General features: G+C 47.8%; 1 protein-coding gene across 6 annotated transcripts in view; it reads right to left on the bottom strand.

Moving 5' to 3' along the window:
- Positions 1 to 21186, bottom strand: part of ADAT1 (adenosine deaminase tRNA specific 1) — a 39330-nt gene that overhangs the window by 2127 nt on the left and 16017 nt on the right. For 4 of the 6 annotated variants that reach the window (XM_038754128.1, XM_038754126.1, XM_038754130.1 and 1 more), the window contains exons 8-10: positions 20438 to 20566; positions 17158 to 17244; positions 13881 to 14460 (exon numbers count right to left, since the gene is read on the bottom strand). In XM_038754128.1, coding sequence (XP_038610056.1) covers positions 14288 to 14460; positions 17158 to 17244; positions 20438 to 20566 — 389 coding nt within the window. In that variant the 3' untranslated portion in view covers positions 13881 to 14287. Of the gene's footprint in view, positions 1 to 13880; positions 14461 to 17157; positions 17245 to 20437; positions 20567 to 21186 lie in introns of those variants that run through there. The other 2 variants (XR_005452975.1, XM_038754129.1) reach the window with 2 other exon arrangements.

Genomic DNA, 21186 nt, shown 5'->3' with positions numbered 1-21186 from the left:
GAGCTTGTTGTTTCATTCAGGGCCCGACCCCCTAGGGACGCTCAGTACCCGCCAAATGGAAACCAGAGGCAGCCACAGAGGCAAATCACAGGTCCAGAGATAATGCAGAGCGGCCAGCGGAGGAAAATTTCACCTGCCCAGTGGACTCACGGAATAACCATCCCGAGGCCAGGCACCACTCACGGGATTTGGAAAAAGACAAGATGCTATGCTCTGGTCCTCCATGGGACCTTGTACTTCTCAAGTGCTTAGTACAGTGCTCTGCACACAGTAGGCGTTCAATAAATACGATTGAATGAATGACTAGCTCAGCAATTGGGCTGGAAGACAGCAAACAGCGGGAGAGGCTATTTCTTTCCCCCCACTTCCAATTTTCCTTCTCATTTTCACCTCCTAAGGGGAGGAAAACCAACCCTGGCCGAGGCTCCTCCCTGCCGCCAACAGAGAAACCCAACAGCCAAATAGGAGGATGGGACTAGATTCCTCACTGATCGACTTTTCTGCCTTCTGCTACTCCTGCAAATTAGACTAATGATGCTTTTAGGCGCAGGAGGAAGGATGCAGAGTGATGCAAGGACGAAGAACCCCTAGGAACCCAGTTACATTCAACCGTAACCATTCCTGATGCCTGAGCACAGAGACAGATTAGCAGAAGGTTTACACTTATTTTACCCCTTGCTTTCAAGGTCAAAATTCACTGGAAAATAGGGATTAAGGCTGAGCCCCACGTGGGACAACCTGATTACCTTGTATCTACCCCGGCGCTTAGAACAGTGCTCGGCACGTAGTAAGCGCTTAAATGCCATCATCACCATACAAACACACATTTGAGATCTGTCCCTCTCCCTTCTCCAATAAAGAATCTCAGAACAGGTGATTCACAGCCTGTGTTTTTGGCACAGTATTACACACAGCCACCTGGCTGAGAAATGGGAACCACAGGGGTTGGGATCAGCCCGAGCCCAGGCCCAGCTGGTTGTTATGGATGTATCATGTTAATTCCTTTTAGGAATGCAATATAATTTGCCCACCTATTCTATCATAAAAGGAGAATATTTATATGACTAGTGCATTCGCTATGTGTGTTCTTTATTTTTTGTTTCATTTGTTTTTTTTTTTGTTGTTTTGGGTTCTTGTGTTTTTGGTTTTTGTTTATTTTTTGGGGGTTTTTTGTGGGGTTTTTGCGGGGAGGGGGGGGGGTTGTTTTGTTTTGTATGTTTTTTTTTGTCTTTGAGATACAGTCACAATGGCCTGCTGGTGAGCAAAGGAGTTTTGTGGTCCCTCCGGTAAGAATAAATAGAATTCCTCATTCTACAGTGAGTGATGTTTTAATATGTATATATGGTTGTACATATTTATTACTCTATTTATTTATTTTACTTGTACATATCTATCCTATTAATTTTATTTTATTGGTATGTTTGGTCTTGTTCTCTGTCTCCCCCTTTTAGACTGTGAGCCCACTGTTGGGTAGGGACTGTCTCTATGTGTTGCCAATTTGTACTTCCCAAGCGCTTAGTCCAGTGCTCCGCACATAGTAAGCGCTCAATAAATACGATTGATGATGATGTTCTGCTACTTGCTTTCACCTGACCCCTCGTCGCCCAGTTTCCCCGCCTCATCCTCCCCTAGCCCCATGTGGTAACAGCGCAGTTGTGCCAAGGAGCCGGGAGAAGGCACGGTGACAATGGTGTCGCCTGTTGTAAACTTCCAACAGGCCTCGGCCCGGCCACGGCACAGAGCTCCCGGGAAGGAATTTACTATGTTAGGAGTTTATGTGAAACCACCTGCCTTCTTTCAGACTGGGAGCCCCAGGTGGGACAACCTGATCACCTTGTAACCCCTCAGAGCTTAGAACAGTGCTCGGCGCATAGTAAGCGCTTACCAAATGCCATCATCGTTGTCATTATTATCATTAAATACGATTATTAGCATTGAGTATTATTGAGAGAAGCAGTGTGGCTCAATGGAAAGAGCACAGGCTTTAGAGTCAGAGGTCATGAGTTCAAATCCCCGCTCCGCCATTTGTCAGCTGTGTGACTTGGACTTCCCAAGCGCTTAGTACAGTGCTCTGCATACAGTAAGCGCTCAATAAATACGACAACGAATGAATGAATAATAATGATGGTATTTGTATATATGTTTGTACATATTTATTACTCTATCTTACTTGTACATATCTATTCTATTTATTTTATTTTGTTAGTATGTTTGGTTTTGTTCTCTGTCTCCCCCTTCTAGACTGTGAGCCCACTGGTGGGTAGGGACTGTCTCTATGTGTTGCCGACTTGTACTTCCCAAGCGCTTAGTACAGTGCTCTGCACACAGTAAGCGCTCAATAAATATGATTGATGATGACTTTGGGCAAGTCGTTTCACTTCTCTGGGCCTCAGTTGCCTCATCTGGAAAATGGAGATGAGGACCGTGTGCCCCACGTGGGACAACCAAGACTGTTCCCAACCTTCCCAACCTAGTCTTCTAGACTGTGAGCCCGCTGTTGGGTAGGGACCGTCTCTATGTGTTGCCAACTTGTACTTCCCAAGCGCTTAGTACAGTGCTCTGCACATAGTAAGTGCTCAATAAATACGATTGAATGAATGAATGAATGAATGAATCCCTACCAGTGGATTCTCTACTGGGGCACGGCGGGCCATATGTGGGTAGGCGAGGAGGCGGCAGCACAAGGACTCTTTGTACCAAACCTATTTACAGCCCCAAGGCCCACAGTGCCGGAGACCAGCAGGCGGTTGCCAGGGCTGGGGGGTGATTGTGGGAGAAAAAAGCCCAAGCCTAGAGTGGGAGAGCAAATTGGAAAGGTTTTATTTTTTTTTCCCCATGGTATCTGTTAAGGACTTATTACGTGCCAGGCACTGTACTAAGTGCTGGACAGATAGAAGCTAATCCGATTGAACTCCTCACCCTGGGCTTCCAGGCTGTCCATCCCTTCGCCCCCTCCTACCTCACCTCCCTTCTCTCCTTCTACTGCCCAGCCCGCACCCTCCGCTGCTAATCTCCTCACCGTACCTCGCTCTCGCCCGTCCCGCCATCGACCCCCGGCCCACGTCATCCCCCGGGCCCGGAATGCCCTCCCTCTGCCCATCCGCCAAGCTAGCTCTCTTCCTCCCTTCAAGGCCCTGCTGAGAGCTCACCTCCTCCAGGAGGCCTTCCCAGACTGAGCCCCTTCCTTCCTCTCCCCCTCGTCCCCCTCTCCATCCCCCCGTCTTACCTCCTTCCCTTCCCCACAGCACCTGTATATATGTATATATGGTTGTACATATTTATTACTCTATTTATTTATTTATTTTGCTTGTACATTTCTATCCTACTTATTTTATTTTGTTGGTATGTTTGGTTCTGTTCTCTGTCTCCCCCTTTTAGACTGTGAGCCCACTGTTGGGTAGGGACTGTCTCTATGTGATGCCAATTTGTACTTCCCAAGCGCTTAGTACAGTGCTCTGCACATAGTAAGCGCTCAATAAATACGATTGATTGATTGATTGATTGACACAGCCCCCCAGTCGTCATCCCCATTTTACAGATGAGGTCACTGAGGCCCAGAGAAGTGAAGTGTCTTGCCCTAGGTCACACGGCAGACAAGTGGCAGGGCGGGGATTAGGATCCAGGTCCTTCCCACTCCCAGGCCTGGGCTCTAGCCACTTGGCCACGCTGCTTCTCATAGGCCGTGTCCCACGTGAGACAGGGACCGCGTCGACCTGACCTGTCGAGGAGGTCCAGAAAGGAGGGACATTTGGGAAAACGAAGTCTCATCAGGTACTTTTATGGCAAAGGTAAGGAAGGAAGAGAACTCTACCTACACTCAACGAACCCACGACCAAATTCACAGCAGACAGGTGAACACGGACGGCTGTGTGTCCGTTTATCACCTTCAGGCACTATAATTTCCCTAATAATAATAATGGTGGCATTTATCAAGCGCTTACTACGTGCAAAGCACCGTTCTAAGCGCTGGGGAGGTTACAAGGTGATCAGGTTGTCCCACGGGGGGCTCACAGTCCTCATCCCCATTTTACGATGAGGTCACTGAGGCCCAGAGTCACACAGCTGACAAGTGGCGGAGCCGGAATTGGAACCCATGACCTCTGACTCCAAAGCCCGGGCTCTTTCCACTGAGCCACGCTGCTTCCCTCAGACCATAAGAACCCACTGGGGGTTGATCACAACTACCGCAGTTGCCTAAAAGAAACTCCCCACAGAGCCCATGTTGTTAGGCAGAGGCCGGGAGAGGTCAATGTCATCCTGCCCCATTCTCGAGGTCAAATTCAGGAAGCCAGCCCCCGGGGCCCCGACAGGACGCCCTGCTCCTGGACTTCAATAAGCCTTTCTTTCTTTCAGGGGCAGAAAGGCCATCACTGTTTCCATTGTGCGCTCCTCCGTTCCTGGAGTCGGGCCCAAACTTGGCAGCCTCGGTCCCCACCTGGACTCACTTTCTGGCTAGGAATCCCCTCACTTGGAAAGGGCCGGCAGCACGTCCAGTATTTCTGGGACCGAGAAACAGCTCTGCTGTTTTTTCAAGCTGGTACTTTGCACACCTCACTCTGGACTGTCAGGCCGGCGCTGGAAAAAAACAAATCTGAGCGAGAGCACAGCCTCCTCCTCCTCCTCCTCAGCTTTTTTGCCTTGGGGCTGTGAGGGCCAGATTCCTCCAAGGGGGGTAAATGGCCTTCACTGCCTCAAAGTTTCTCCTTGTGGATTCCGACAGACTGTGAGCCTTATGTGGGATAGGGACGCGTACCTTGCACCTACCCCAGAACTTACAACCGTGCTTGACGCATACCAAGTGCTTAACAGATACCATTATTTTTTTGTAATTTAACAACCCCCAAGATGCCCAAATCTGAACTTAATGATAGCGTTTATTAAGCGCTTACTATGTCTTTTAGACTGTGAGCCCACTGTTGGGTAGGGACTGTCTCTATATGTTCCCAACTTGTACTTCCCAAGCGCTTAGTACAGTGCTCTGCACACAGTGAGCGCTCAATAAATACGATTGATTGATTGATTGATGTGCAATGTGAATTTGACAGTTTAGAGTTCGTCTTCCCCTAGCAATAGCACCGTGGCAGAAGAAAGCCTCAGTTCCCAGAACAGGGGGACCCAAGCGCGTCTTTAAAAGCTGTCTTGGCTGGCACCCGCTGTGAGGGTAGGGACGGTCTCTATGTGCTGCCAACTTGTACTTCCCAAGAGCTTAGTACAGTGCTCTGCACACAGTAAGTGCTCAATAAATGCGATTGAATGAATGAATGAATGAATGAATGGCAGACCTGGGAGCCTCGCTTAGTGGAGGACTCGCTTCTCCCGACTCTCCTTCCAGGTTTGGAAAGGAAAAACAGCCGGCTCAGGAAGCTGGCCTCTCGGCTTAGTCCTTTCCCTTGATCCTCAGTTAACGCCTTCAGGATGCAGAGCATTATTTCCCTGGCGGAAGCATCTTGGCCCTTCCTAAAGGGAATACACAGGCCCCCGCCTGTTCCTTGAGTCCGCTACTTTGACCTCACAGTCCCCCGATCTTCAGTGAAGTTTCTGCTTCGTCAAAGCCGTAAGAAACAGCATAGCCGACTTAAGCGGACCCCCTACAAAGGGGCAGTAAGCAGAGTGCGGTTCTACAATATTTGTGCCTTCCCGTAAGAAATCAGCCAAGCACCTGGTTCAAGAACTAGAAATCTTTGGTGAAGGCCTGGGGAGAGCCTATGGCCAGAAAGGAGCAGAGTTCATCTTGTAAGGTGAAAAACTATCCAACTGCCACACGCCTGGGAGTCAGTGGACCTGGGTTCTAATCCCAGTTCCATCACTTGTCTGCCTTGTGACCTCGGGCAAACCACTTGACGTCTCTGTGCCTCGGTTACTTGACCTGTAAAATGGGGATTAAGAATGAGCTCCATGTGGGACAGGGACCGTGCCCAATGTGATCAGTTTGTATCTATCCCAGCGCGTCGTACTGCACCAGGCGCGCGGTACGATAAAAAATAAATTAGTTTAACGAGTTAAAAGAACAATCATTACAATTAGGCTAGATCCTATGATGGACAGAATTAAACTGTTGCATTCCACAACATTAAAGTGCACAAAGATGGACATGTGATCAGTGAGTCTCGAATCAGTTCCACAGACTGGTTTTGGGCATCCTAAGCCAATGACTAAACCAACTAAGACCACTTTCAGTAACTTGGTTTCAGGGTTTTGCTCTCCTGGCAGAATTGCATTCCCAAATGCTGATTTTTCTGACAAAGCATTCAAATCTCGTTTAAAGCGGTAAACCAGTTAAGTTGATTTCTCAAGCCTAAATGTGTTGACCACAAGGCCCAGGACTAAGCTGCACGGTCTAACGGCTGGAGCTCAGGCTGCGAGTCATTTGCGGCTTTGCCACTTGTGACCCTGGGCAAGTCACTTACCTTCTCTGAGCCTCAGTTTCCTCATTTGTAAAATGGGGGCAAGGTACCTGTGCTCCCTACTTCAGACTGAGAGCCCCGTGTGGGACTAACCGTGAATCTGATCTGATGATCCTGTGTCTAACCCTGGCGCCCTTAACAAGTCCCTTAGAGAAGCAGCGTGGCTCAGTGGAAAGAGCCTGGGCTTTGGAGTCAGAGGTCATGGGTTCAAATTCCGGCTCCGCCAATTGTCAGCTGTGTCACTTTGGGCAAGTCACTTAACTTCTCTGTGCCTCAGTTACTTCACCTGTAAAATGGCGATTAAGACTGTGAGCCCCCCATGGGACAACCTGATCACCTTGTAACCTCCCCAGTGCTTAGAACAGTGCTTTGTGCATAGTAAGTGCTTAATAAATGCCATTATTATTATTAAGTGCCATAATTATTATTATTGTTCATTTTAAGCTTCACTTGGGGGTGCTTTTCCTGACACCCTAAGACACATCACTACACCGTGCCTTGGTTTCCCTCCTGGTAAAACAGTAAGCCTGAATCCTCTTTCAGGTAGATTCTTCCGACTTCAAGATGTCTTAGAATGAAGCATAACAAGAGTCCACCAACACCTTAACTGAAAACTGACTAATGAAGAAGGTTAAGAGTCAAGTTGAACTCCGCTAAAACCAAACACATATCAAACCACATGTCCTCTCCGTGCCCAGTTCAGCTTCAGCTTGGGAAAGACGAACACCAGCAGCAAGGAGAGCCCTGCCGCTCATCCCTTTCATTCATTCATTCAATCAATCGTATTTATTGAGTGCTTATTTTGTGCACAGCACTGTACTAAGTGGTTGGGAAGTACAAGTTCCCTTAACACCGGATCCTACTAGGCCCCTCCTTCCCATCCGGACTCTCATCAACCTCTGCTCCGGCCTGGAAAAAGACTCAAACGCTGGCAGCAAATTGAGCCCCAGTCCCTTCCACCAGACTGCTGGGGCCTGTGGCAGGAGGACAGCTTCCTCCTCTCCTCCCTCTGTGCCATCTTGCCCTGCTCCTATGTGGGAATCACAAACACTGGCCGTGTGCCATTTCAACTTTAAGAACTCTGGAAAAGCCACTCAGGGACTGTACCTACATCTCATCGGGCAGCGTTCAGCACGGTGCTTTGCCCACAGTAGGCATTTAATACAAGCTAATAATAATGATGGCATTTATTAAGCGCTTACTATGTGCAAAGCACCGTTCTAAGCGCTGGGGAGGTTACAAGGTGATCAGGTTGTCCCACGGGGGGGGGCTCACAGTCTTAATCCCCATTTTACAGATGAGGTAACAGGCACAGAGAAGTTAAGTGACTTGCCCAAAGTCACACAGCTAACAATTGGCGGAGCCGGGATTCGAACCCATGAACTCTGACTCCAAAGCCTGGACTCTTTCCAATGAGCCACGCTGCTTCCCTAATGTTACTAATAAGGTGGATTTAACAGGATGGCTTTCTGTCTTCAATGCTAAGGTCCTCTACTCCCTTCCCCAAAGGTACAAAGGGAATTACTACTATTCAGTGATGTCTAATAAGAACCATTTTTCAATAATAATAATAATAATGATGATGGTATTTATTAATCGCTATGTGCAAAGCACTGTTCTAAGCGCTGGGAAGATTACAAGGTGATCAGGTTGTCCCACGGGGGGGCTTACAATCTTAATCCCCATTTTACAGATGAGGTCACAGACATAGAGAAGCGAAGTGACTTGCCCAAAGTCACGCAGCTGACAATTGGCGGAGCCGGGATTCAAACCCATGACCTCTGACTCCAAAGCCCGGGCTCTTTCCACTGAGCCACGCTGCTTCCCTAACGTTACTAGTAAGGTGGATTTAACTGGATGGCTTTCTTATCTTCAATGCTAAGGTCCTCTACTCCCTTCCCCAAGGGTACAAAGGGAATTACTACTATTCAGTGATGTCTAATGAGAACCATTTTTCAATAAGGCTAAAGGGAAACGTTTTCTCTGCCAGCTAGCCCCCTTTGCACTTCCAACTTTTTAAAATTTACACCAACACCTACTGATTTTTTTTATGGTATTTGTTTCAAGTGCTTACTATGTGCCAGACACTATACTGGAGGTGCTGGAGTAGATACGAGCTAATCAGGTTAGGCACAGTTCACATCCCACATAGGGTGCACGGTCTTCATCCCCATTTTATAGATAACTGAGGCTCGGTGAAATTAAGTGACTTGCCCAAAGTCCCACGGCAGACAAGTTAGAGAAGCAGCGTGGCTCAGTGGAAAGAGCCCGGGCTTTGGGGTCAGAGGTCATGGGTTCGAATCCCTGCCCCACCACAGGTCTGCTGTGTGACCTTGGGCTGTTCACTTCACTTCTCTGAGCCTCAGTTCCCTCATCTGTAAAATGGGGATTAATAATAATAATAATAATAATGATGGCATTTATTAAGCACTTACTTTGTGCAAAGCACTGTTCTAAGCGCTGGGGGGATACAAGGTGATCAGGTTGTCCCACGGGGGGCTCACAGTCAACCCCCATTTTACAGATGAGGTAACTGAGGCCCAGAGAAGTTAAGTGATTAAGTGATTAAGACTGTGAGCCCCATGTGGGACAACCTGATCACCATGTATTCCCCCCACACAGCGCTTAGAACAGCGCTTTGCACATAGTAAGCGCTTAACAAATGCCAACATTATTACAAGTAGCGGAGCCGGGTTTAGAACCCAGGTCCTTCTGTCTCCCACGCTCATGCTCTCTCCACTAGGCCAAACTCTGGATCTCACATTCAAGTTAAGATTGAAATCCATTGGAGTATTTAGAGAAAACTCTATCCTTGGTCAGTTATCTGGGTCCTTCCTCGAGGTTCAGTTCAAGGCAGTTTCTGAGCTTCCCAAGTTGGAAATAACATAGTATAGGGCCACCCCGGAAAAAAAAAAAGCCCACAAGGAGAGGGATATGTTTGTCCAGTCAGGGAATTCTGTTGGCTCTCAATTAATTTCAGGAATAAAGCCAATCTGCCTGTGTGTGTTCTCTCTCTCTCTCACCCCCCCCAACCCCACTACCACCTGAGTGGCTGAAAAGGCCCCTCAGACCTGGCCACACTGTGCCCACAGAATGGCTGTTTTCTCTCTTTTTCGTTATCTACAGCATGAATTTGAGGGCTTTCTTCCCCTGGTGAGTATTCGAATCTTTTTCCTTCCCTTCACCCTTTGTTTGAAAATATTTTCAAGCTAACTACAATGACAAAAATGGAGAAAGACTAACACCTCACTGGAATGTGGCAATTGCAAAATGCAAAACTGCCGTTTTTGGTCAAGTGATTAAAAAGGTATAAAGAGGGGCATAGGTGGTAACAAACTGGATGTCTGGATCCTGTTCAAAAAAATAAAAGTGTCACTGGCTAACACTGAGATACCAGACAAGGCAATAAAAGCCTCCGGGCCTGAAGTCTCCCTCTGGGAATCAACCTTTTTTCTGCCAAGTGCAGGCTTTGTTAGCTTTTGACCAAAATCATGGATGCTGCAGAATGTTAAGAGCCAAACTCAGTTGTGTCATCTTTTAGAAAAAGAAAAACTACTTTTGACCAAGATCCGTTCAACAGAGCCAAGCTGTGCTTGGCTGGCCCTAAAGGTTGCTCTTGGCAATTGGGGAGCAAACATTTGAGTAGGTAGGAGTGAAAAGACTAGGCCTTTTAAAAACCAGATTAGGTCCCAGTAAAATGTCATTTTACTACAGAAAATTTAACTCAATTTAACTCATTTCTCCCCCTTCTAGACTGTGACCCACTGTTGGGTCGGGACCGTCTCTAGATGTTGCCAACTTGGACTTCCCAAGTGCTTAGTACAAAGGAAGGAAGGAGGGAAGGAAGGAGGGAGGGAGGGAAGGAAGGAAGGAGGGAGGGAAGGAAGGAGGGAGGGAAGGAGGGAGGAAGGGAGGGAGGGAGGGAGGAAGGAAAGGAAAGGAAAGGAAAGGAAAGGAAAGGAAAGGAAAGGAAAGGAAAGGAAAGGAAAGGAAGTCAATAAGTTGCCATCAACCACTTTTCCCCCAGAATCAACCCATTCTATTGCTCCTGTGTTATCCGCTTCTCTTTTCTGGCCCTCCCCGCGTTTCCTCTCCCCTTTCTTCAAAGTCCAGCCCCAACCCTCCTCCCCCGGGAGCCTCAAAATCCAAAGCCCCAGTCTTCCCACCAAACTAGGGCGAAGGGAATGACCTTCCGTGGTTCTTGTAGCCTTAAGGTGGGGAAGCCAGCAGGGCGCCCAGCAGAGGCACGGATCTGATAGGCGCTGGAGCCAACAGAGCCATGCTCTACTCAAGTTGATTACGGTAATTATTGATTATCGCATTTGTTAAGCACTCACTATGTGTCAAACACTGTTCTAAGCACTGGGATAAATACGAGTTAATAAAGTTGGACACCATCCCTGTTCCACATGGGACTGACACTCTAAGTAGGAGGGAGAACAGGTATTTAATCCCGTCTTTACAGACGAGGAAACTGAGGCACAGAGAAGTTAAGTGCCCTGCCCGAGGTCACTCAGCAGGCAACGGACTGAAGAGGGATTAGAATCCAGGTCCTCCATCTCCCAGGCCTGTGCTCTATTCTCTAGGCCTTGCTGCTTCTCAAGTTGCATAGACAGTGCCATTACCTCCGGGACACCCCGGAACAGGGCTCTCTGGGCCCTCACTTTGCAACTGTGACTCGCCATCACTGGCTTTTCCAGCAGCTACCCAAGTAGACTCTAACATACCCATCCTCGGCCCAGCACGCAGCTCCAAGGAACCCTGCGTCCGGCCCCCATTCAGAGAGATCAGGCAGGCAGTGGGTGCCCTGAGCTTGCCCCGTGAACCTTCTAGACTGTGAACCCGCTGTTGGGTAGGGTGGGGTAGGGACTGTCTCTATATGTTGCCAACTTGTATTTCCCAAGCGCTTAGTACAGTGCTCTGCACACAGTAAGCGCTCAATATCAGCCTCCTCTCCCAGCTCCCATCCTCTTGTCTCTCCCCACTTCAGTCTATACTTCATGCCGCTGCCCGGATCATCTTTGTCCAGAAACGCTCTGGGCACGTTACTCCCCTCCTCAAAAATCTCCAGTGGCTACCAATCAAGCTACGCATCAGGCAGAAACTCCTCACCCTGGGCTTCCAGGCTGTCCATCCCCTCGCCCCCTCCTACCTCACCTCCCTTCTCTCCTTCTCCAGCCCAGCCCGCACCCTCCGCTCCTCTGCCGCTAATCTCCTCACCATTAGGCCTCCTTCTCGCCAGTCCCGCCGTCGACCCCCGGCCCACGTCACCCCCTGGCCCGGAATGCCCTGCCTCCCCACATCCGCCGAGCTAGCTCTCTTCCTCCCTTCAAGGCCCTACTGAGAGCTCACCTCCTCCAGGAGGCCTTCCCACACTGAGCCCCCTCCTTCCTCTCCTCCTCCTCCTCTCCATTCTCCACGCTTTACCTCCTTCGCTTCCCCACAGCACCTGTATATATGTATATATGTTTGTACGTATTTATTACTCTATTTATTTATTTTACTTGTACATATTGTACATGAGAAGCAGCGTGGCTCAGTGGAAAGAGCCCGGGCTTTGGAGCCAGAGGTCATGGGTTCGAATCCCGGCTCCATCACGTCTGCTGTGTGACCTTGGGCAAGTCACTTAACTTCTCTGAGCCTCAGTTCCCTCATCTGTAAAACGGGGATTAAGACTGTGAGCCCCATGTGGGACACCCTGATCACCTTGTACCCCCCCCCCAGCGCTTAGAACAGTGCTTTGCACATAGTAAGCGCTTAACAAATGCCATTGTTATTATATTCTATTTATTTTATTTTGTTAATATGTTTTGTTCTCTGTCCCCCTTCTAGACTGTGAGCCCACTGTTGGGTAGGGACCGTCTCTAGATGTTGCCAACTTGGACTTCCCAAGCGCTTAGTACAGTGCTCTGCACACAGTAAGCGCTCAATAAATACAATTGAATGACTGAATAAATATGAATGAATGAATGAACCTTGCTGCCAGCTGCTTCTGCCAAGAAGGATGGGGGTAGGGTTGACTCCAGGGGGATGAGGAGCAGGCCAGGTGGTCTTGCCCCCTACCCACCCCGCCTCTGACCCCAAACCCTAGCCCAGCCCAAACTCTTACTCACTCCCCATCCTCCCCCAGGATCCTGACCACTTCCCTCAGCCGGGAGAGGCCGGCGTCTCTTCCACCTTCCCAATCCCGCCCCCTCCTCTCCCTCCCACCCATCTGCCTCAGAGGGATCAAGCAAGTGATGGAAACTCCAAGACTGAACAGCTTGTCAAAACGTGGGCTAGACCCCCGATCTCCTGTCTCCCAGAGTGGTTCTCTGTCTCCTGGAATACAATGGGCCACATCAAATGCTTCTTGGGCACATTCATTCATTCAGTCGTATTTATTGAGCGCTTACTGTGTGCGAGCACTGGACTAAGCGCTTGGGAATTACAAGCTGGCGACATATAGAGACGGTCCCTACCCAACAGCGGGCTCACAGTCTAGAAGGGGGAGACAGACAACAAAACAAAACATATTAACAAAATAAAATAAATAGAATATGTACAAGTAAAATAGAGTAATAAATATGTACAAAGTTATATACATATATATAGGTGCTGTGGGGAGGCGAAGGAAGCAGCATGGCTTAGTGGATAAACCCCAGGCCTAGGGGTCAGAAGGACCTAGCTTCTAATCTCAGCTCCACCACATGGCTGTTGTGTGACCTTGGGCAAGTCACTTAAAACTTCTCGGTGCTTCAGTTACCTCATCATGAGAGTGTGAGCCTCATGTGGGACAGGGACTGTGTCCAACCTGATTAACTTTGTATCTACTCCAGTGCTTAGAACAGTGCTTGGCGCATAGTACTTAAAACATACCGTAATTATTATTATTATTATCCTCTCAAACTGGTGCAGTGCCGCCAGAATGCATTTTGTAATGACTGCTGATTACCTCGGATTACCTCAGGTTGGATAACAATGATGCCGCTAACCTCCTCACTGGGCCTCGTTCTCGCCTGTCCCGCCGTCGACCCCCGTCCCACGTCCTCCCCCTGGCCTGGAATGCCCTTCCTCCGCACATCTTCCTCCCTTCAAAGCCCTACTGAGAGCTCACCACCTCCAGGAGGTCTTCCCAGACTGAGCCTTCTTTTTCCTCTCCTCCTCCCCATCCCCCCCGCCCAACCTCCTTCCCTTCCCCACAGCACCTGTATATATGTTTGTACAGATTTATTACTCCATTTTACTTGTACATATTTACTATTCTATTTATTTTGTTACTGATGTGCATCTAGCTTTACTTCTATTTATTCTGATGATGACACCTGTCCACATGTTTTGTTTTCTGTCTCCCCCTTCTAGACCGTGAGCCCACTGTTGGGTAGGGACCGTCTCTATATGTTGCCAACTTATACTTCCCAAGCGCTTAGTACAGTGCTCTGCCCACAGTAAGCGCTCAATAAATACGATTGAATGAGTGAATGAATATTGCTCTCTCCCAAGGGCTTAGTACAGTGCTTTTTACGCAGTAAGTTCTCAAATTTACTGACAGGTAACGTGTGCCTAGTTGAACCTGTGAGCTGATGACTCATTGCTGCAGTGATGCTCTGCTTCGGGCTAGCTCTGGAAAGGACGTGTTGCGGAAGGGGGAGAAGGGAGCAGACAAGGATGGTTTTAACCTGTGCCGCGGTTTTCTCATCTGTAAAATGGGGATGAGACACCTGCCCTTCCTCTTAGATAGTACGCCCTGTGTGAAACAGAGACCACGCCCGAATGATCTTGTATCGACTCCTAATAGGCGCTTTATAAATACCATATTTATACTTGCAAGTCGTTCCGGTTGAAGGCCTGATTGAGCCGCTGGAAAAGTCAGAACCGGCCCACGGTCCAGAAGAGGGTCACGATCAGTACATGCTCGTTCCGGAAAGGTTTCTCCAAACCTCGTTATTTAAACTGTTGATACTCTGGTGGATTTTTGATCCAGCAACCGAACGCCTGCCTCTGCAGTGCCTTCCAGGTTTCTTGATAATAGACAGCAGCTTCCTTATAGTCCCAGTACGTCTCCAGCTTCTTTGCCCTGGTGCAAACACACGTCCAAAAATACACTCTCTTAGTGAATAGTCCCACCACCAAAGTCAGCAAGACCCACGCTGAGGACAGCTGGGCAGATACTCTTCTGAAAGAGACTACAGAGAGGTAACCCCAATCTCCTACAGCCATTTAGATTAGAAAATAGGGACAGATTAACCTATTTCAACGCCAGTTCAAGCCTAATCCTAGGGGGATGAGAGAAAGCTAGTTTCTTGTTTTACTCTAATGCACCGCTACTTCCAGGGAAGGTGTTTATTGTAAGGCCTTTTAGTTTCTAATACAGGACCTTTTCACGCCGACCTTCCTAGCTTTTTTGCTCCCCGATGGCAAAGAACAAACTTCAGGGCCAGCAGAGCATAATTTTGCTTTTATCAAACAAAATCTGCTGGCATATCACAGACTTGAAAAACCCATCCAACCATCCAGGTCTGGACAGAACCCACAGTCTGAGCTCCACAGAGTGGCTAAAACTCACAGACACATTTGGAATACTCCCACCTAACTAGAGGGGTAGAGCCTCTCTCTTGGGGCCTACATGACTTGGGAAGGGCCCTTTTTCTCTTGTTGGGCCATCATTTCTTACCATCCTTAACCATCCGAGAAGCTGAGTCCATATCGAAGAGGGGTTGAGACAGACTTTCCCCGGGGGAAAAAAAGAGCATGCCAACTCATCCCATCATCATCATCATCATCACTCGTATTTATTGAGCGCTTACTGTATGCAGAGCACTGTACTAAGCACTTGGGAAGTACAAGTTGGCAACATACAGAGACAGTCCCTACCCAACAGTGGGACTTCACAGTCTAAAAGGGGGAGACAGAGAACAACACCAAACGTAGTAACAAAATAAAATAATTAGAATAGATATGTACAAGTAAAATAAATAAATAGAGTAATAAATCTGTGCAAACATATAAACATATATACAGGCGCTGTGGGGAAGGGAAGGAGGTAAAATGGGGGGGATGGAGAGGGGGACGAGGGGGAGAGGAAGGAAGGGGCTCAGTCTGGGAAGGCCTCCTGGAGGAGGTGGAGGAGGTTAGTCCAGTGCTCTGCACACAGTAAGCGCTCAATAAATACAATTGATGATGATGATGCTTTGCACATAGTAAGCGCTTAACAAATGCCAACATTATTATTATTATTACTATCAACTTTAGGAGATTAAATGGTTGAAAGAGCGGCAGGCAATTCAGGCATTCAACTTGCGGCCAGACCTCTCCAACCACAGCTTTTCATTACTGCTTCAGCTTTCCTGCCCATCTTGCCCTAGCAGCTGCTTGGTACCTGTAACTTCTGTGTGAATACTGTTGAACTTAGCGTGATGAAGCAGCCGGGGAACCACTGATAAGAATGAAAAAGGAGGTGGGAAATAACGGTACATGAGAACGGCACTCTTCCCCCAAGTCTTTAACCTGGGGTTAAACCCAAGTAAGGTCTTGCTCTCCTCTTACGCAGTTCCTCTACCCAGGGAGAGGGAGAGGGAGGAAGAGAGATGGGAAGGAGGGAAGGAAGAGGAATGGTGGTGAACTGCCCAAACTTCCCTCTCCCAGAACTCCAATTTTTTGATAGCGGTAGAGACCGGGATGGTCAAAGGGAAAAGGGTTGCCTTGCCAGGCTCACAATGTAATAGGAAACACCTCTAGGTCCAATGAGCATTCTCTTATAGCAAACTTCTCTGTGCCTCAGTTGCCTCATCTGTAAAATGGGGACTAAGACTGTGAGCTCCACGTGGGACAACCTGATTACTACCCCAGTGCTTAGAACAGTGCTTTGCACATAGTAAGCACTTAATAAATGCCATTATTATTATTATTATTATTATTTGTTGTTATTATATTAGAGAAGCAGCGTGGCTCAGCGGAAAGAACCCGGGCTTTGGAGTCAGAGGTCATGGGTTCAAATCCCGGCTCCGCCACTTGTCAGCTGTGTGACTTTGGGCAAGTCACTTCACTTCTCTGAGCCTCAGTTACCTCATCTGTAAAATGGGGATGAAGACTGGGAGCCCCCCGGGACAACCTGATCGCCTTGTAACCTCCCCAGCGCTTAGAACAGTGCTTTGCACATAGTAAGCGCTTAATAAATGCCATTATTATTATTATTATTATTAGAACACTGCTTGGCACTATTTAACAGGAAACTTGGCACGTAGTAACTGCTTATCAAATACAATAATTAATATTACTACTACATTTATCACATCCATCTTCATGACAGGCAAATATGGATATTCAGCCGTACATTCAACTATTACGTTATTTCTTCCTAACCTACTCATCTTATCTCTTATATCCTCTTTCTTCCTCCTGCTCTCACTATTTGTAAAGTGTCTTCCTCGACTGACTGCAAAATCCTGGAAGGCGGAGACCATTCTTGTCCTTTGCTTCTGGGGAATACTCCAAGTGCTTCCAGTATGCAGCAGGCACTCAAATACCACTGACTGATTTTTTTAAAAAAAACTGTAGGGCGCAGGACAGTTTCCAACTAATGTTACAATGCTTTTACATGTTAGCACAGAATTCCTCTTACGTGGAACTCTCTGGGTGTGAACTCTGTGTGATGTTATCGACAGAGTGGCAGCTTAAGGAAAACACTATTCCCAAACAACGCAACAGTCTGGCAACAGACGACCAAATCCAGGTCCTAATTTAAAGACCGTTTTGAAGTGAAGAGAGGCCTCACCTGAGGGATGCTGGCTGCTTGTCCTCTGATATGCTGTCCACCAGCTTTTGAAATGTGCCAAAGAGTTCTGCCTTGCAGATTTTGGATCTGTAAGGAAGAAAAAGCTATCAGGTGACATCCTGGTTCTCACTAAAAACATGGCGTGAGCTCTAAAGTAAGCGCGTGGCCCAACCAGGCCTATCGGCCCCTCCAATTTGCTCGTGTTGCTGCTCTCAGCCATCTCCCTCCCAGTTTCCGAAGACCACTGCCACCCCCAGAGAAAATAATGATAATTGTATTTAAGCTCTGTTTTACTTGTTTTGATGTCTGTCTCCCCCATTGTAGACTGTAAGCCCGCTGCGGGCAGGGATTGTCTCTATTGCTGAACTGTATTTTCCAACCACTTTGTAAGTGCTCAATAAATATGATTTTTTCATTGAATGAATGAATGAATGTGTCAGGCACTGTTCTAAGCCCTGGGGTAGATACAAGATAATAGGGTTAAACATAGTCCCTGTCCCACATAGGGCTCAGTCTTAATCCCCATTTTTACAGATGAGGGAACTGAAACCTCTTCCAGCACCCCACCTCCAACTGCAATCGTTCCGGTAGTGTATCCGTAGAGTTTCCTCGGTAAAAATACGGAAGTGGTTTACCATGGCCTCCTTCCACGCAGTAAACTTGAGTCTTCGCCCTCAGCTCTCTCCCATGCCACTGCTGCCCAGCACAGGTGAGTTCTGACTTGTAGCAGCAAGCCTTCCACTCGCTAGCCACTGCCCAAGCTAGGAATAGGTAGGCCTCTGCTTCACCCTCCCTCCCATAGTCAAGAATGGCAGAGTACTGGAAACTCTCCAGGTGCGACCCTGAGAGGGAAATCAATACCATGCTCTCTCAGCTGTGAGCCCTGCCCTCCCCCTGATTTTCCCATCCCTGTAGACATCCCCACCGTCCTTTCTGTCTCACAAACCCGAATCTTGGCGGTATCCTTGACTCATCTCTCATTCAACCCACATATTCAATCTATCACTAAATCCTGTCAGTTCAATCTTCATAATTACACTAAAATCCACCCTACCCTCTCCATCCAAACTGCTACCACATTAATCCAAGCACATACCCTATCCTGCCTTGATTGCTGCATCAGCCTCCTTGCTGGCCTCCCTGCCTCCTGTCTCTTCCCACTCCAGTCCATCCTTCACTCTGCTGTCTGGATCGCTTTTTTACCAAAAATTTTCAGGCCATGTTTCCCCACTCCTCAAAAATCTCCAGTGGCTACCCAATCTCCTCCATATCAAACAGAAACTCCTCACCCTTGGCTTCAAAGCACTCAATCACCTTGCCTCCTCCTACCTCACCTCGCTGCTCTCCTATTAAAACCCAGCCCGCACACTTAGCCCCTCTAACGCCAGCCTATTCACTGTACCTCCATCTCCTCTATTTTACCCACATTCTGCCTCTGGCCTGTAATAATAATAATAATAATAATAATAATAATAATAATAATAATAATAATAATGGCATTTGTTAAGTGCTTACTATGTGCAAAGCACCGTTCCAAGCGCTGTCATAAACAACAATTAGTCTCTCCAAATTCAAAGCCTTTACGAAGAAACATCTCCTCCAAAAAGCCTTCCCTGACCAAATCCTCATTTCCTCTTTTCCCACTCCCTTCTGTGTGGCCCTGATTTACTCCCTTTCTTCATCCCTCCCTCAGCCCCGCAGCACTTTATGGGCATATCCGTAATTTATTTACATTGTCTGTTTCTCCCTCTAGACTAGGAGCTCACTGTGAGCAGGAAATGTTTCCACCAACTCTGTTATACTTTACTCTCCCAAGCGATTAGTACAGGGCTCTGCATACAGTAAATGCTCAATAAATATGATTATTTTGTATCTACCCCAACACTTTGCTCAATATGTGAAGCACTTGAAACCACAGTTATTATTATTATTACTGACACAGTGAGGTTCAGGTTACTACTACCTTGCTGAGAAAATCAAGCACTGTGACGAAGACACATTTCCTCCACTTTCTTGCCTTTTCCTTAAGATCTCATGACATATCTCTTTAGGAAATGCCACTTCACCCCCTGGGATTTCATAACTGCAGCAATTGAAAATACCTTTCCCCAACACAGCCTCTTTCGCTTTTCTAGAACCCTTCAGCTACGAGCCCTGTGGAGGTTGTCAGGAAAAGGGGACACATCCCAGGAAACCACAAAGTCTGCCCTTGCCCGATCTGCCTCCGAAAAATTATTTCTAACTTCCCGCATTACCAATACCAGGGAAGGAAAAAATAAAAGCGGGAGGCAAGTACCCCAAAGAGTCGCTAAAGACTAAATCTGATCCCAGGGCTCTCGGAGGTGAAGGGTGGCATAATGGATAAAGCACGAACTTGGGAGTCAGCAGGTCAAAGTTTCTAATCCTAATTCCGCCACTCGTCTGCTGTGTGACCTTGGGGAAGTTACTTCACTTCTCTTTGCCTCAGTTACCTCATCTGTAAAATAGGGAAGGAGAGTGTGAGCCCCATGGGGGACAGGGACTGTGTCCAACACGATTTGCTTGTATCCACCCCAGCGCTTAGTACAGTGACTGGCACAGAGTAAGTACTTAAATACCACAATTTTCATTACTATAAGGAAGGCGTCAAAATACCACAGTGGTGGCTGGGGAGGAAATGAACTCAAAGTCAGGGAGAAAAGTCAGCGAATCAAGGAGCCCTCAAAAGAAAGGCAACATCGGGAAATCAAAGGGAGACAGAGGAGTGAGCCTCCAGCTCAACAGCTCAGCCTCTCCCGCAGATTCCCACAGCCCAAATTTGGAAACACCAGGATCTTTGAAGACTGGGGTCTGTTCCTCTTCTGATTTTTCACAGTGCGGGCTGAGTAAATAAGGAAGAAAACTGGTTTGGGAAGGAGAACGGTGCCCTGTTTAAACAGGTCTATCGGGTCTTCAGCACCAGAGAATCAAATGTCATAAATGGCTAGATAAACAACACAATCCAGACTCCCCCAAACCTCCCACATCACCCATGGATAAAACCAGAATGCAGAAAAAAAAATACCAACCCAGAAAATCGGTTAAAAAAGTTTCACTAGGAGCTTATCAAAAAACCTAGTCAGCATTTCTGGAATAAACTCTATTCCAACGACCCATTTGAACAACAGCTGGAGAAATAGGACAAGGGGGTTGGGAATAAAGGAAAGGGTCTCACTGATTCTGTTCGCCTTCACCAACCTGGGTCTAGGGCCACAGGGAGAAGCCACCCTCTCCGAGTTCAGTTACCGCGCAGATGTCGTACCTGGCCTGTAGACTTCCAATTGCTTTTTTCGTCGCTCCTTGCCTGAAACCATTAGAGGTGACGTCCAGAGGCTGCTCAGGAACCGCACTCCAGCTGATAGCTGTGAAGAGACAGAACGGCACTGTGGGCCTGGTGGAAAGGATAGAAGACGAGAAGTCAGGAGTCCCGGGATCTAATCCCGGCTCCGCCTTTGGTCTGCCATGTACCTTTGAACGGGTCCCTTAACTTCTCTGTTCCTCCGGTTCCGCGTCTGTAGTGAGGACTGAATGCCTGGTCTCTTCTCCCCTTAGATTACGAGCCCCACGTGAAACGGGGACGGCGCCTGATCTGACCGTGTTGTACGTACCCCGGCACTTCGCACAGTGCTTGGCCCAAAGTAAGCTCTTCACAAATACCACAATTATTATTAAACCACTCACGGTCGACAGATTCTGAGAATGGATGGACTTGTTTGGCCACAGGAGGGGGAAGACTGATGAGACATCATCTAGTAGATTTTTGCCACCCCCAAGCAGATGAGGAAGAGCCACATCAGAGCAAGTTCATCAATTTGGAGACCTGCATCCAACAGGGTCCTGGAATAACAACTGGCCAGATGTCTTTCTAAGCAGGATTAGGGCTTGGGACACTTGAACGGTAATTTCTAACTCCAATCTCCCAGAAAGATCAGTTTGGAACTAGCTGACGCTACATAGTGTAAGTTGTATAGCTAGACTGTAAGCTTGCCCTCCAGACTGCAAACTCGTTGT

This window comes from Tachyglossus aculeatus, chromosome 11, assembly GCF_015852505.1.
Source record: "Tachyglossus aculeatus isolate mTacAcu1 chromosome 11, mTacAcu1.pri, whole genome shotgun sequence".
In the NCBI taxonomy this organism is placed as follows: domain Eukaryota; kingdom Metazoa; phylum Chordata; class Mammalia; order Monotremata; family Tachyglossidae; genus Tachyglossus; species Tachyglossus aculeatus.
This window is presented reverse-complemented; position numbering and strand designations above follow the sequence as displayed.